We start from the raw sequence: 15,301 nt of genomic DNA on the forward strand, positions 1-15,301 counted from the left end.
TAAGAAAGAAGGAACAGAAAGACAGAGAGTGAACACGAAGAAACAATAATCATGCAGAATAATAAGGGAAGGAAGGAGAGGCAAATTGAAATAAAGGATATCTTGTAGATATTTCTAAATCTCGAGAAAAAGTTGTAAAGTTTCGTCGACAAAGATTACTTGTCGCAGTTGAAGATAGTTTTGTATGAACTTTATTTCGTCCCCCTCCGACGTTATGCGAGACACATGATAAAGAACACTTTCTATGTATAACATGTTCTGGAAACACGTTGAAGGTTGTAACGAACTTGATCGATCAGAGTTTCGAAATTCATCGTGCTAAAGTGTGCAGATACGTCCAACTTTTTCCCCTCCCTCTCTCTTTTTTTCTGTTGTTTTTCTGCGTCTATCCACGGAGTGATAAATTTTCATCAGCGCGTAACGCGCAATTAGTTTGAAACTCCGTGGAACAGCTTATTTTATCAATTTCTCCGATGAGATATCTGAATCGTCGAGGAACAATCGTCTAGATATTCTATTCTATTTATATCTATCATTCGACTGTCCTATCGCTGATAACTTGATCGATTGTTCTGTCATTGATAGCTTGTGATTGCAATTGTAAATTATTGCGAAATTATTAGACAGAATTAGCCTTTTCTAAATAATTATCGAAATATCTCTCGTCCTTTAGTTAAATAAACAAGGTGATTAAAAGTTCTGATAAAAAGAGAACAACGTACGGTGTCGTTCGATTAAACAACTTTAATAAAATGACACAGTGTGATGGTCTGCGTTATTAGACAAAGCCGTTATTAAAAATTTTAATAACAAGGGGGGATAGCGCAGCGTGTTGTCCTATTGAGGGGCGCAAGAAGTTTCAAAGAAGAGAGACAGTATATAAAAATTCAAATAAAAGAGTGATGATATAAGAACGTCATTCTACTAAACGAGGTAGCTAAAAATTCTCATGGGAGAAAAATTACAAAAATAATGTCACGCGTCATCCTATAAAGCAGTGTGACTAAAAATTTCAAAGAAGGAAAAAAAATAAAGAAAAAGAATAGCGCAATAGTAGCTAGGAATTCGAATAAAAAGAGGGACAATGTAACGCGTCATTTTTTTTAAACAAGGTGATGAAAAAAAAGTGTTTGTGTGCTGTTAAACGATGCGACTAAAATTTCTAAAGAGAAAAGAAGATATTGCAATGGTATAATGTAACATTAATCATTCTGTTAGTATAATGTAACATCAGTCACCCTATTAACTCTAGAATTACTTGTAGTAACCGAAATTTTCCGCAAAATGTAATTTCCACTGCGAAAAGAATTCGAACCAGAAACTTCCACGTTTCGTCATTTTGGAGAGCTTGATATTTCCGATATTAACGACGTTTTCTTAAAATGCAAAATTTATAATAATTATACAAAATTTCTTAAAATTTCTTGAGATGCAAAATTTATAATAATTATGCAAAATTTCTTAAAATTTCTTGAGATACAAAATTTATAGTAATTATATAAAATTTCGTAAAATTTCTTGAGATGCAAAATTTATAATAATTATGTAAAATTTCTTAAAATTTCTTGAGATGCAAAATTTATAATAATTATGCAAAATTTCTTAAAATTTCTTGAGATACAGAATTTATAATAATTATGCAAAATTTCTTGAGATACAAAATTTATAATAATTATGCAAAATTTCTTAAAATTTCTTAAAATACAAAATTTTTAATAATTATACAAAATTTCTTAAAATTTAATGAGATACAAAATTTATAATTATTATACAAAATTTCTTAAAATTTCTTAAAATACAAAATTTATAATAATTATACAAAATTTCTTAAAATAAAAAATTTATAATAAAATAATGATTTCCAAAACAATGACAGTTCCAGTGAATTTTCTTAAAAAAAACATTGCAAGTTCTTTTCTCGATTGAAAGAAAAAGGAATAATGTTTCTAATCATCAAACAGTAATGTGGCTAAAAATTCTAATCCAATTAAAAATCGTGAGAAAGAGGAAGGGAAGATCCATTTCGAAGTGGAGGAGACGTCTTATCGTTTTTTCAATAAATTATTCGTCCGCATGCGTGTCTAGCTCATGCTGCGCCGTTTAAGCGCTCCTGGTGTTTCGTATCGCGCCCCATAAGGCGAGCTACAAATTATATCTCGAGGACACACAGGTGAGCTATCGATTCCGACCACGTTACTCGCTCTCTCCTATCCGTCGTTCTCCTCTCTCTCTCTCTCTCTCTCTCTCATTCGACGGCCGTTTGTCTTGCCACCAGTTTACGTACGCTGAGTGTGCTCGTGAATTAAAAATCGATACCGTCATTATAAAGGTTCGCGCCTCGTAAATCTCGATCGCCTGACAAGCGTGTCTTTGGAAAGTCATGTTTCTTTCCTTCTTACTATTAGGCCGCATTTACCACGGGAATTTAATTCTTTCGACGCTTCGACGTTTCTCGTTTGAGCGATTAATTTTCAATTTTGGATCATTGTTCTAATGGGATGACAAAGTGAAAAGAGTTATGTAATAGGCATAAAATGATATAACAATATTATAACATATAGAATAATAATATAATATATAATATATATAATAATATAACATAATATAATATAATATAATACAATATAATATAATATAATATAATACAATATAATGTAATATAATATAATATAATATAATACAATATAATGTAATATAATATAATATAATATAATATAATATAATATAATATAATATAATATAATACAATATAATATAATATAATATAATATNAATATAATACAATATAATATAATATAATATAATACAATATAATATAATATAATATAACATAATATAATACAATATAATATAATATGATAGATAGAAATATAATAGAATAATGTAATATAACAATATTAAAAATAATATAATAAACTGTAAAATAATTCGAAAGTAGGTAAACAGAAAAAGAAAAAAGATGAAATTTTCAACTAATTTTATTAATTATTTACTTAATTTTGGGCTTGTAAATAATTAGCAAGAAACTATTCTACGTGTACAAAGGTACATAAAAAATTTAGAATAAAATAGTATGAGAAAGCACGGTAGCTGCAGTGAAATATTGTTTTTGTATATTATTTACTAAAATAATTGCAACGTCATTTCTGTATATACAAAGCATACATAAATCTCTTCGATAGTAGCTTAAATTTTCGAACTACAAATCGTTGTAATTGTACGAGTAAGTTCTGAAATCGTATTACTATAGATTTTTCTGAATAAAGGTTAATATTTCGTTTTGGATTAGAATATTGAGGGGGGAAGGAAGTTTATACGCGAAAATTTGAACCACGAAATTACAGACAGATGGTTTTTAGGTTTGGAAAATTGTTATTATTTTATTTGGGGACACATTAAACAGTATAGTTACGGTTCGACGAGTCTTCTTTCTTTCCCATTGTGGTAAATTATTTTACTTCGGAGAATTGAGAATGATGGAGGGTCTGATATGTTTTCTATAGACAGGGAATTAAATAGAATATATTCCGAAGTTGGCTTTTTTAAATATTCATGGAATTACGCTGACTTTGAATTCCAATTATTTCTTGATAGTTTCTTTTCGTTCCGTTCTATTTATAGAGAGGCAATATTAGTAAGCAGTTTGGAAATACAAGTATTAAGTAATTTATTGATTATTTCATTTATGGTATAAAAGAAGAACTTACTAAAATTATTAATATAATATAATATATATATATATATATATATATATATATATATATAACTTATATTATATTAATTATGTTATAAATCATATTATATTAATAATTATTAATATATATATTATTTTATTATTTTAGTATACAATTGTACAATTTTATTATAATTTTATTTGATATATATATTAAATAATAATAAATATATATATATATTAAATAATAATATATATATAAATATATTATTAAATTATTAAATAATAATATATAATATAAATATATAAAATATTAAATAATATATATATAATTATAATTTTATTATACATAACTATATTATAATAATTTTATTATACATAACTAATGACTAAGATGAAAAGAAGTAAGAATGTCACAGAACAAGGAAATAAATTTTCCAGTATCTTGAGCTACCAATAAAAACTACAACTTATCAAAATTATCACAATGCTTTAGCATAGTTTAAATTTAATGACTACTATGTATCAATAATTCTTTCAGGTTACTTCTTTCCACTTGGAACAGAATTGAAACAAAATGAACGATCTCTATTTATTAAAGTGGAAAACTATTTTTCTAAAGTGAAATCTAACGATTGGTAACAGTAATTAGACGATGATAACAGTTGACCAGGAGAGAGGAAAGTGATTCTGTTTTTGAAACCGTGTCGAGCCCGAGTGTTTCATGTTAGCGTCCAATAATTGGGCGTAAAAGTGTCTTGCGTGCTTCTTAAAAAAAAAAAAGAAATTGTCGTAATTAGTATCATTCGGAGAAGTATCCAGGCTTCGATGGCTGTCGTGGACATTTAAGAACGCGAGTCATACTGATGGTCGACGAATTATCATAAACAGACTTTAGAATAGACTAGACTGGTCGGAACATGGTTTCGTGCGAAAAGGTCAACCCCGATTAAAGTAGAAATAAAATGGAATATTTGATCGAGGTAGAAATGGGTTTGTAAATCGATATTGTTGCCTCTTGACTTGCACAGAGACACTCACTTTGCGGATTACATAATTCTTATTAAAAGACTTTTCCTCGCGATTTGTGGATTGCATAGTCTTTACCCGAGGATTCATTGGAGGAATGTTATTATGTTAAAATGTTAATTGAAACTCGGTGAAAAATCATGTCAAGGCTGTCGAGGAGCCATTCGTAAGCCAAATCTTGCAAGTTTTGCGTTAAGAATGTTCAGAGACAATTTCAAGGTCCCAGGGGATCAGAGTTATTATACTTTCAAGAACGTTTTTGAAGATCAAGAGTCGATTTAAAGTTTCATCATCATTTGTAAACTTTTAACAATCATCTCTCGAAGGGATTTTCAATATCATGTTGAAATTATTCAATGCTATTTAAAAGCAACGTCACTCTGAATGCTAAATGTCGCTGGTTTTTGAAATCGTCCGAATTCAATTCATGAAGACTTTTTCAAAATTATTGGAGATTTGTTTTAAAATTATTTAGGAGCTGCAAGAAATTACTTGAAATTTATTTGTCTAAGAACGTATTTTTACTTAGAAACGATTCAAAATCATTTAAAATTATTTACTTAGATTCGAAATTATTAAAAATTATTTACTTAGATTCAAAATTATTTAAAATTATTTACTTAGATTCAAAATTATTTAAAACTATTTACTCAGATTCAAAATTATTTAAAATTATTTATTTAGATTCAAAATTATTTATTCAGATTCAAAATTATTTAAAATTATTTACTTAGATTCGAAATTATTTAAAATTATTTATTTAGATTCAAAATTATTTAAAATTATTTACTTAGATTCAAAATTATTTAAAATTATTCACTCAGATTCAAAATTATTTAAAATTATTTACTCAGATTCAAAATTATTTAAAATTATTTGCTTAAATTCAATATTATTTGAAATTATTTATTTAGGTTCAAAATTATTTAAAATTATTTACTTAGATTCAAAATTATTTACTTAAATTCAAAATTATCTAAAATTATTTACTTAGATTCAAAATTATTTAAAATTATTTACTTAGATTCCAAATTATTTAAAATTATTCACTCAGATTCAAAATTATTTAAAATTATTCACTCAGATTCAAAATTATTTAAAATTATTTATTCAGATTCAAAATTATTTAAAATTATTTACTTAGATTCAATATTATTTAAAATAATTTACTTAGATTCAAAATTATTTAAAATTATTTTATCAAATATTCAAAAATTATCAAAGATCGTTTTATGGTATTTCAATCTATGGTAATTTGGTATTTTGTTTTGTTGCTACGGCATTTTGTTTCATAGTAACTCGAAGTTAATTTTTTTCAGAAAACGTTAATTTTCGCGCTTTTGGTTCGACCATTCCGTCGCAATTGTAAACGAGAATGCTTGATTCTTTCATTCGCGATCGTTTTCTTTATTGCCGTGTCGTTTAACGCGGTTAAAGGACATGTTTTAAGAGGATGACCTCGAGCACTAGAGAAAGAAGCGCTAGCAAGGGCGTAAAGTGGCTCGTTAGCCGCGAAGAAGGGAAAATATAGAACCATAGGAGAAAGGAGGGCAAAGGGAAAGAGATAAGTGCTGGCTCACCCTCCTTAAATTCTGATCGAAATCCTGAATGCTCGCTGATTTTATCCGGCCTTTTCGATGTTTCCCTCGTTACTAACGTAGTTCGTGCTTGAATCTCTCCTACGAACGATAAGAGAACTGAATAAACTTATTGTATCATCCAGCGAGTTTCTAGAGCGAGGCTACATCATTTCAATATTTTTCTTCAGTTCTTTGGAGAATACTTGTCGGCCAAAGTGAAAGAAAATTAACATAATAATAAATAATGATAAATAATAAATAATGAAATCGATTAATAACATTCATAAAATATTTTTATGAATATAGTGTCGATGAAGATTTTGTTTCTTTGAATATTGTAATGTCACACATAATGTCTAAAGTAAAGCATACATTGTAATATTTGAAATGTCCAATGGAAGTAGTAAAATATGCAATTATTTATGCACTTATGTTCAATCGATCAAAAAAAAAAAAAAAATATATATATATATATACAACAAAAAATATATATATATATTTTTGATCGATTGAACATAAGTGCGTAAATAAATGCATATTTTACTACTTCCATTGAACATTTTAAATATTATAATGTGTATATAATAGTATATATAATAGTAACTTAAATATATTTATATTATATATATATAAAATATTAAATTAAATATATTTATATTATATATATATAAAATATTAAATTAATAATATTTATATTATATATATATAAAATATTAAATTAATAATATTTATATTATATATATATAAAATATTAAATTAATAATATTTATATTATATATATATAAAATATTAAATTAATAATATTTATATTATATATATATAAAATATTAAATTAATAATATTTATATTATATATATAATAGTAAATTAAATATATATATATATATATATAATATTCAATAGACGAAACAAATGTCCATTGATGTATTATTGCATTAATAACAACGTGAATTACAACATTATAACATTGCAGTTAGTCAAAATATATGATAAATTCTTTTATCTTGAGTAAGTGTTATCCAAAAGAAAATCGGATAAAAATGTTCCGTTTTACATCTACGCTCCATTAAGAAAACAGCTTGTTTCTATTTTACAAATGGAAACAAAATTTCAATAGTAAAGTTCCCGCTTCGAATCCCGCCACCTTGGATCTGGCCTAAAAGTTCGACGATTAATTGCCACATCGTCGTACGTCGATTAAACAAGCAAGCTCTCTCGGACGATGTTATGTCTCCAAACGAGCGAACGTGTCTGGAAAGGTGTGTGAAAACAAATGGCGGCGCAGAGGGCTCCTGAAATTCCACGTGAAATGACTGCTATACCGATTTCTAGTTCCCACTAAATTTACATTAATGTTCCAGCGGCCATTTCACCCTTTTGCTCGCGGCTTCCTTCACTCGAACCCTCCCCCCTCTCTCCAACAGGCGACAACTTCGTTGGCGAACGAAACTCTCACCCTTTGGCCGTCGGCTTTATTTCGAGCGCGGATCGGATCCGTGCGAGCATCGATTTTCTATTTATGGAGTGTAATTTCACCAACGTTATTGTGGGATTACGGCGACGTTAACGTCATCCCACCGGCCGTCTCTGAAGAGGGGATTTAATATTCTTTGGGTGACAGTGTGGGATGCTTGCTACCACACCACTCTATGGAAACGTATATTAATTGATTGTACGCCATTGATTGCACGCGATACTCTGTTGGTAATTTACGCGACTTGGTAATCTCGAGCCCCCTCCCCCCACTACGAGCCGGAAGTGGTGGTCTGAAGAACGATGTTAGAAGGAAGTCTTTTTAGTCGTTGATGTCGATTTATTTAGATTTCACGCGATACTCACGCATCGTGCGTGTATTATGTCTTATTTGCAAGTACAAGTTTTTGATGTAGAGTATTTCTGACGCAACTTTGTCTTCTGACGTGTTTCTACTTTATTTTTTTCTCTCGATACGATTCGTACCTTTTTTCTTTCCAGCGGGATATTTCTGAGGTAATAGATTACTATCTCCTGGAACATTTCTATACATTTTCGGCGTTCCAGTGCCTCAAATATTTCACAGTTACATTTTTTTCTTCAGTGTCGAGGGAATTCGAATTTCTTTTGTTTCAATTTTTTTGAAACATGCGAGGAAGGTGACGAATTTTTATAAAAAAAAGCGCAAAGATATCGTTGAAATATTATCCAGCTGTATGTACAATAAATAACGTAACGTTGTAGCAACAATGTAAATCTCTAATTCTTCTGCAAATCTTTTTACACGTTTCATTACTCGTTCCTTGAACAAGCATCGATCAACTGATGTTGAATTGTTTTTTTTTTTTTTTTTTTTTATACACAAAGCATAGTATGTAATAAAACGTTCGTTGGGATATAGTAAAGAAAATGGAGATTCGGTTGTTATGGAACACGAAAAAGGGAAGGGTTTTATGATTTTAAAAGATTCTTAATTATTATTTTTTAATTTACCTGAAAGAATTATTGATACTTAGTAGTCATTAAATTGTAAATTCAAAGTATGCTAAAGTATTGTGATAATTTTGATAAGTTGTAGTTTTTATTGGTAGCTCAAGATACTGGGAAATTTATTTTCTTGTTCTGTGACATTCTTACTTCTTTTCATCTTAGTCATTAGTTAATAAAATTATTAATATATATATTATTATTATTTAATATTTTATATATTTATATGTATATTATTATTATTTAATATTTTGTATATTTATATTATATATTTTAATTTTTATTAATTATAATTTTTCAATAATTGGATGGACATCACGTCGAAAGTGTATTAATAGAGTTCTCTTTCACTCGGTACATTTTCGGGGTGAAACAAAATGGGATGCAAGCAAGTTGTCTCATATATTTTGAGTATAAAAATGCTCCACTTGTCAAATATTCTACCCGTGTGTTAATTTTCACTCATTCAAACAAACACTATTGCCGTTTATCATCGAAAATAATAAATCGTGTGCATTTTATCTTGCTTCTGTTCGTACGAAACAATGATTCAAATATCGTCTCGAAATTCAAATAGAAAATTGTAATTCTAAATGAAGGAGGTCCTTCTGATTTTTTTCTTTTTTTTTTCTTTTTTCGAATTCGGGAGAGCAATTGTGAACGTCGGTGGCGAAATGGCCGCGGGACGTTGCTTAGCAATTTCGAGGATGGTAATTTACTTCGTTATAACTTACGACGTTGAGTTACCCTCTCTGGCACAGTCGAGTAGGAGTACAATGATGTTGCTAATGTTGTTTCTGAACGTTTCTCGGCCGTGAATTCGGAACACGGTGTCCATGGAAATGTCGCGACACGAACAATCAACGTTATTACCATTAATTGTCTGTGATTTCATTCGACGTTGACGATCAGCAAGATCGTGTTCCATTTGTTTACGTGCAGGTAAACAAAATTGTATGAAAAAGTATTCGACACGAGTTTTCTTAATTGTTCGGTAATTTTTACATATTCCTCTTCTTGTACTGATAAATGCAGAAAATACAGAAAATTGCAGGAAGTGTTCAACGTTTGGCATTTATTTATGGAGATAACGTAATGAAGTTGCATCATTCCCTATAAAGTACCGTTGGATTAAAGTTGGATTACTTTGAGAAAAACCAGATACTACTACGACTATCCGTCCTCGTGGAATTATATAAAATAGAAGTTAATCTTGGTAATTGATTGACACTCGTTCAGAGGTATCAGAGATCGTCGTCAGAGTCCCGAAAGCGCTCGTATCTCGTCACTGATTTCTGAAAGGTCTCGTAATCTCTCTTCTCATCCTGCTGAGTTAATAATTTCCTCCTCTCCAAGCTGAGGTATATCAGGAACGGACAGTAGCCGACGTTCATTAAGCCGATAATTCGCATAACCCATTGGAAGCCGATCGTCTTTACCATTTCTCCTCCCGCGATCGGACCTTGAACGAACACACGGAACCATGAAAATTTCAATCACTTTCTTGGCGTAGCTAAAAGCTCCCAAATGATCGAGATCAGATTGTAAAAAGTTTACAAAACGATTGGGATATTTTTTATTAATTTTTAAGAAGTCTGTGAGAAAAGCAGATCGTTTGGTATAATTCGTCCTCCGGGAAGAATATTTCAATAACTCACTCCACAGTGATTCCAGAGTAAATTCGTAACTTTTTTTTTTTTTTCACTTGCTATTCGTTAAATGTCGCAACATTTTCTCTCCAATAATGAAATCGGTAACATAAATGAATTTATGTATATAAAATCTCGAAACACACAGTCACTTGGTACGATCAATCAATTTCACAGGCACATTTCGTCTAGATTAAATTGAAATGTTACGGTCGAGAGATCACGTTTCAGATATTAAAATGCAAGGGAAGTGAAATACGATGAAATATTGAGTCAGGTTTTAACGTTGGAACTCTCCCCTCCCTCGCTCGTTAAGGTCAAGGTTCAGTGATAAAATATTTGAAATATTCTTACGGTGGTAAGTGAGGCCAGCTTACCGAGAGAATAGGCCAGGCTAACAGCCACTTGTTGAATCGAGTAAACGGGACCGTAATTGCCATTTTGGTCTACCAAGCTGGCTAACAATGGCACTAGAGCAGCATCCGCTACCCCAATGCCTAAGCCCATTCCTAAATGTGGAACTATCAGTTGCGACATTGTCTGGGACGATGGTAACAGAATGGCACTTATCCCAACCAACAGCATCGCCAGTACAGCAATTTTACTTCGCCCGTAGCGATAGGCTATCATGCCGAAGAAATTGGTCCCAACCAGATAGCCCACGCTGTCTGGTATGAACACTGTTCCCAGCTGCCATTTCTGGAAACAACATTTCTCTTTGAATTTTCAAAATTCTTCTAAAATTCTCTAAATCGTCTTTTTGTATTTTCACGTTTCTTTTTATATTTCTCTGTATTTTTGTGCGTTTGCTGGTACAAACGTTTCAATACTGTTGCATCAGTAACGTTGAAAGTGAAGGCAATCGTTAGGAAATAATTAAATCAATTCAAAGTTCGATGAAATTTGCAATTTGGAAATCTTCAATTTTCAAAAAATATTAATTTGAGATTGGCAATTTGCTGACCTTGGGTTTTATGTGAGTTCGTAGCCAGATCGGTAAGCAGGGTTCTAAGATAGCCATCGGTGACGTCGAGCACCATATAGCTCCAAAGATGATTAGTATGTACGGGTCGGAGAGCAGGTGCGTCCAAGACGTGTTTCGATCGCTGGACTAAAAAAATTTATCGTTTTTTTATTTTTATTGTAAATGAAAACCAACGAGATCAATTGAAGTTGAAGGTATGATGAAGTGCTTCTGTATTTGATTATGCGCGAGGAATTTTGAGAAATTATTCCTTTACTATGGTATTAGTTATTGTAAATGAATATAGTATCAGTTACTTAATTAGAAGAAGATACTCTACGTTACTATACTATTGTAGCGTGTATTACGTACCTCGGTATTCATTTCGACATCCAGTGTAAAAATCTGCAAACCTAAGGGGAAATTATTATCATAGTATCAACGTATTATTAACGAATCATATGTAGTATAAAACAATGAATTTATTTGTCAAAGTATTTTGACACGAAAATTTAAAGATCAGTTATTATTATTATATTATTTATATTATTTAAATATATATTATATATATAAATATAATATATTTAAATAATATATATTATATATATATTATTTAAATATATATTATATTATATAAATAATAATCAAATAATATTAAATAATATAAAGATAATAACTGATTATTATTTTTATATTAAATAAAGTGAAAATTATCCAAATTGTCTGTTTGAAATAGTTACGTTCTCTCACTACAATATTATTTATCACAAAAATACCAGTCTGTGAATTCTTCATAAACAATTCTAATTATCCAACCTCTGATCTTGTTAAACTATGAAAATCAATTTAATTTCCAATTCACTGCGAGAGAAGAGGATTAATAAATTTCAAGTTTAATAAATCTAGAAATTCTAATTTCTAGTTTCCGCGAGAGGGAAGAGAGAAAACGAGAGGATGGCCGTGGCCACGAGGTAATAATGATCGAAAGTAAGAGACGTGAGAATGATTCGTACAAATGGTGACGACGATGAAACAAGAGACCAACAAGAAAGGTGCCATTTTCCCCTCGAGGTCGTAGAGGACAGAGCCAATCGGATACCCAACGAGAACGCCCAGCGCTATGCTACCGAGAACGAAGCCCATGATCTTCGACCTTTTGTCCTCTTCCGGGTACTGCGAGGCGACCAACGACATCCCGGAAACGCCGATGCACGCGGAGGAGATGCCCTGGATGCTTCGAGCCAGGAACAGCACTTCGTAAGTTTGGCCAAACGCGAACACTGCAACAGTTGCCAGGTACGTTCAAGAACATGTTTCTCTTTGTTTCTGAGCTTTTAATTTACGTGGTGGTATTTCTCCAAATGTTTGAGAATGTTGGAAAGTTTCGGCTGTGTTTCGTGAAGTGTTTCGAGAAAATTTCGGGGAAACTCGTTCGTTTCTGAACGCCAACTGATGGTTGGATTGTTGGTATTTTGTAGAATATTGACAGTTTGTGCTTATTTAATTCGACTTGTTAAAAATTGGCGTATGAATTTGAAATCTGATAAATTTATCGAACAATTGAATTAATGTTCTTTGAATTAGCTTTGTAAAGTTTGCTTTATATTCGTACTATATTATATATATAAATTTATATAAATACATTATAAATATATTATAAATTTATATAATATATTAATAAATATAAATGTATTATAAATATATTACAAATTTATATAAATGTATTATAAATATATTATAAATTTATATAAATGTATTATAAATATATTATAGATTTATATAAATTTATATAAATGTATTATAGATATATTATAGATTTATATAAATTTATATAAATGTATTATAGATATATTATAGATTTATATAAATTTATACAAATGTATTATAAATATATTATAGATTTATATAAATTTATACAAATGTATTATAAATATATTATAGATTTATATAAATTTATATAAATGTATTATAAATATATTATAAATTTATATAAATACATTATAAATATATTATAAATTTATGTAAATACGTTATAAATATATTATAAATTTATATAAATTTATATAAATATATTATATAAATTTGAAGAGTATTATAAAGTCAATTTTCCGACAGAGTTGATGATTTTATAAATCAGACGAAGTAGTATTATCAAAGAGTTTCAATGGTTGGACAGTTGAAATAAGCTTACGCATCGCTGCCAGTAAGAGACTTAGATTGCCGAGGAACAGCGGCTTGGTGTATCCTAAAGTACCGGTAAAAATGCCCACTGCTGGATTTAGTATTAATTGCACAAGTGCCTTTGAGCTTAACAATAATCCTACTCGGCCGTTCTCGTCGTTTTCACTGTTTGTCGTCGAGTTTCCGTCCAGCGTGCAGAGATAGTCGGGAATAATCGGCACTGAAATGTGTTCGATCATTTGGACAATCGGTAACAACGTTATACATTTCTCAAAAATTATATTTTATCCACCCATTCCGATCATTTCGAACAAGAGATAATCTCAACATATTTCATCCAGAAACGTTTGAAATTTATTTCTTTCACTTTGTCTTTAATTTGAATCTCAGTGAACCTCTTTAAACAATCAGTTACCTCTTTCTTCATCTTCTCGAAATTATATAAATTTTTATATATATATATATATATATAAAATATATACAATTTTATAAATATTTAAAATATATATAAATTTTTATAATTATTATATAAACGTTTAACATTTTATTAATCACTTTGAATATCCTAACAATCTCCGGTTTACCAAGAATCTCCAAAATTAATTTTTCTTCTTGCATCTGCCCAATTACCTAGCAACAATTTTTAAATTATTCATATTATAGATTTCAACAAGATTTCCCGATTAATGATACATCGAGGATTCTTATAATCAAATTCCTCTGTCACCCTGAAAGTGATAACCGATTCCCCGAATGGTTTCAAATGACAATTTACCAACAACCGTGAGCAAAACATTGTCCAAAAAGAGACTGAGATAGACAACGGCAACGACAATCATCCTCGAGTTCCCTCTCGTCTCCGGCATCGTGCTCGTCCAAATTCAACCGGATTCTCAGCGAGCCAAACCCCTGAAGCACTCGGCTACGATCACACGCAGTTTCCAAGGACATAGCCTCTCGCTCGAATCGATTCTACACCCTTCCCATACCCTTCCCATCGATCGACAAAACGTTTCTTCCTGCTTTGCACGAGATCACCACCAGGCCCAGGGATCCAGTTAGTTTGGCCGTTTCGACTTGGCCCCGATGGAACTTCTCTCTCCGCGATAATAGTCCTTTCCCTTCCAGATGCCAGAAACAGGGTTTCATACGTGACTGGAAAGCGTACCAGTCCCGATCGTGCTTTTATACTGGCAGATCCTGCCGGCCGTGTCCTTGCGCAGAAGCTTTTTCAGAAAACGCGGAGAGTCGAAGTAGGTGCACCATGGTGTGGTGTCACCCCTCCTGTCTCTCATCCTCTTCGTCCTCCTCTTCCTCCTCTTGCCCAACAGCCTCGTACGCACGACTTTCACGAGCCGGTGCACTTTTCGATTTATAGTTGTTATCGAGCACCGCCAGCCAACCACCGGGCATTTCATTATTTTTCGCGCGACGATCACATGGCGTGGAAACTAAAAGCGGAGAGAGATCGAGCTGCGTGACGGATCGATGATTTCGACGGAGGATCGCAGGCTCGGTTGCTTGAGAAACGTCCTTTCTCAGTTTGGCTGTTCTTTTCTTCTCTCTTGCTGGTGGTTGTTTTGTACGTGGATTTGGATCTTAGGAAATTATGGGAATTGTTTAATTCATGGAAATTAATTATTGTTATTTATGGAAACTGTTTAGTTTATTATTCGTGGAATTGTTTAATTTATTATTCGTGGAAATTATGGATATTGTTTAATTTATTTATTATTTATGGAAATTGTTTAATTTATTTATTATTT

At 30.7% G+C, this 15,301-nt stretch overlaps 1 protein-coding gene across 2 annotated transcripts; it reads right to left on the minus strand.

The window, feature by feature from the left end:
* Nucleotides 1–9,759: 9,759 nt before the first annotated feature.
* LOC122537607 (synaptic vesicular amine transporter) lies at nt 9,760–14,672 on the minus strand. Of its 2 annotated transcripts, XM_043670894.1 has the most exons (7): nt 14,311–14,672; nt 13,546–13,755; nt 12,368–12,634; nt 11,727–11,767; nt 11,355–11,501; nt 10,768–11,089; nt 9,760–10,203 (listed from the first exon to the last, which is right to left on the minus strand). In XM_043670894.1, exons 1-7 carry the CDS (start codon nt 14,399–14,401, stop codon nt 9,986–9,988), a joined length of 1,296 nt encoding a protein of 431 aa, XP_043526829.1. In that variant the 5' UTR covers nt 14,402–14,672; the 3' UTR covers nt 9,760–9,985. The 2 variants fall into 2 exon arrangements, with proteins under 2 accessions (XP_043526829.1, XP_043526840.1); XM_043670905.1 differs by lacking the exon at nt 13,546–13,755.
* Between the last annotated feature and the right edge of the window lie 629 nt (nt 14,673–15,301).

This window comes from Frieseomelitta varia, unplaced genomic scaffold (assembly GCF_011392965.1).
Source record: "Frieseomelitta varia isolate USP_RPSP 00005682 unplaced genomic scaffold, Fvar_1.2 scaffold_162, whole genome shotgun sequence".
Lineage (NCBI taxonomy): Eukaryota > Metazoa > Arthropoda > Insecta > Hymenoptera > Apidae > Frieseomelitta > Frieseomelitta varia.

Coding starts and splice junctions, on each gene's coding strand:
- LOC122537607 (XM_043670894.1), bottom strand. CDS start 14,401: ATGCCGGAGACGAGAGGGAACTCGAGGATGATTGTCGTTGCCGTTGTC. Junction 12,635..13,545: donor TCTCTTACTGGCAGCGATGC/GTAAGCTTATTT, acceptor CAACTGTTGCAG/TGTTCGCGTTTGGCCAAACT. Junction 11,090..11,354: donor GAACTCACATAAAACCCAAG/GTCAGCAAATTG, acceptor TGTTGTTTCCAG/AAATGGCAGCTGGGAACAGT.